General features: G+C 39.3%; 1 protein-coding gene across 1 annotated transcript in view; it reads left to right on the top strand.

Annotated features, from left to right (window-relative positions):
* Positions 1-246: 246 nt before the first annotated feature.
* LOC109102199 overlaps positions 247-1,993 on the top strand; it is an 18,085-nt gene continuing 16,338 nt past the window's right edge. The window contains exon 1 of the mRNA XM_019115531.2: positions 247-449. Coding sequence (XP_018971076.2) covers positions 404-449 — 46 coding nt within the window. The 5' untranslated portion in view covers positions 247-403. The remainder of the gene's footprint in view (positions 450-1,993) is intronic.

The following is a 1,993-nucleotide window of genomic DNA, read 5'->3' as shown; positions in this document are numbered from 1 at the left end:
CACATAACAGGTCATCTGTTCATGATTCATAAAGCCATTAGAGAAACTCTGAAATCGGTCTGAAAAGAGAAATATTTGAGAAATGATCAACAAATGAGCTGAAGACACTCTCAGGATCTCATGATCAAGTGCTGCTTTAAGACACTTCTAACATGTTATGGTCAATTTATTTCCATTGAAAATTACACCATAGATCTCCAGGAAGCTGTGGCTTCCTCTAGCTCATAAGAGAGGTGTGGTCACACACAACAGCACTAAATAATAAATAGACGGTTATTTAGACAGTAGATTATTTTCATGACTTTACTACAGATCAGCCTCGCATCAGCGCATCTATCATTTCATTACTGAACCAGTTTAGAAGAGCTTGTCTTTTCATATTTGTGGACTAAATCTCTTAAAGATGTTTGACAGATTTTGGTTCTGTTTGTGTTTGTGGCATCTTGTTGGTGAGTTTGAATTGGTTTTTTTTTGTGTTTTTTTTTTTTCAAATATGTTTGCTTGTTTTTCTCAAGTTGGAATCAGCTTCCAGAAGAGATCAGATGTGCTAAAACATGTCACATTTAAATCTAGACTCAGAACTCAATTGTTTAGCTGTGCATTTATTGAATGAGCACTGTGCGATGTCCGAACTGATTGCACTGTATTTTACGTATTTACTGTATTTTATGTAAAATCATTTTCTATTTTTGACTGTTTTAAATTAATTTTAAATAAGTAAATTTTTAAATCATTTTCAAAGTTTTAAAATTGCTTGTTTTATTTTATTTTTATTTTTTTATTTTATTTTTTTATTTTTCTTCATAATTATTTTACTTTCTTTTATGTAAAGCACTTTGAATTACCCAAGAGCAAGAGCAAGAGCAAGAGAAGCCGAAGCTTAAGCCCAGACTACAAGAACCGTCGTAGAGGAAGAGATGATGATAAGCGTAGGAGCAAGAGCAAGAGCAAGAGCAAGATTTAGTTTCAGTTGTGACTCATCAGAAGTGTTTCCTGTGTATGATGTTGTTTGGAGCTCAAATCAACTTCAGCTCCTGCTTTAGCGGATGAGTTCTCCTTACAGGGAAATTCTGCTGTGTCCTCTAGTGGACACTTTGGAGAATGCTGCTAGCATGATCGTTGTCTGAAGCACATGTGAAACAACGGCATTCCTATTGGTGCACATAGCCTGTGAAATCATGAGCGGGCACCCAGAATTATAAAAGGGTGACGTAAACACGTCACCAATTTTTGTTGTCTTCAGGATCCATTTGTTTGACAGCAAGTGTTTAAGACCAAGGCAGTTGAGCATTTTAGAAAGTGTGTGCCTCCGTGCCCGAGGTTTCAGACATTTGAGGACACACACGTTCTATGCGCCATGTGTCTTGGTCAGGAGCTTCCAATGAGAATGCTATATTCATGTTTGTCCCATATCTCGAGGAATGAGGGACAAGCATCTGCGTCTCGCGGTTTGGGTCCCACTGCTACCGAAGCACGGCGAAGACTCAGATCATGGGATGCACAGATCGAGTTTGCAGAGAAGGGTATAGACCTTTTGAAAGCTTCTGCTGCAAACTCGAGCACTCCGTGGGTTTCAGAAACTCTTTTTATGGTTATAGGATCCCACAGATAGTGCTATATTTATGTTATTGAGCTAGCCGGACGCTACACGCTCCGGGCAGATAGAACAGCAGATGACTCCGGCAAGACAAGAGGTGGTGGATTGTGCATTTATGTTAACAAAGCTTGGTGTACGAACACTGTCATTGTTGGGAGACACTGCTCAGCTAACCTAGAGTTTCTCATGGTTAAATGTAGACCTTTTTATCTGCCGCGGGAGTTCACTTCCACCATAATAACTGCAGTCTATATTCCACCGGATGCTAATGCCAAGCTTGCTTTGAACAAACTTCACGCAGCCATTAATAAACAACAGACTGCTCAGCGGGAAGCTGCTTTTATTGTCGCGGGTGATTTTAATCACTGCAAATTAAAGACAGTGCTCCCCAAATTC

This window comes from Cyprinus carpio, chromosome B22 (assembly GCF_018340385.1).
Source record: "Cyprinus carpio isolate SPL01 chromosome B22, ASM1834038v1, whole genome shotgun sequence".
In the NCBI taxonomy this organism is placed as follows: Eukaryota; Metazoa; Chordata; class Actinopteri; order Cypriniformes; family Cyprinidae; genus Cyprinus; species Cyprinus carpio.
Note: the sequence above shows the minus strand (reverse complement) of the source record. Positions and strands in the feature narration are given on the sequence as shown.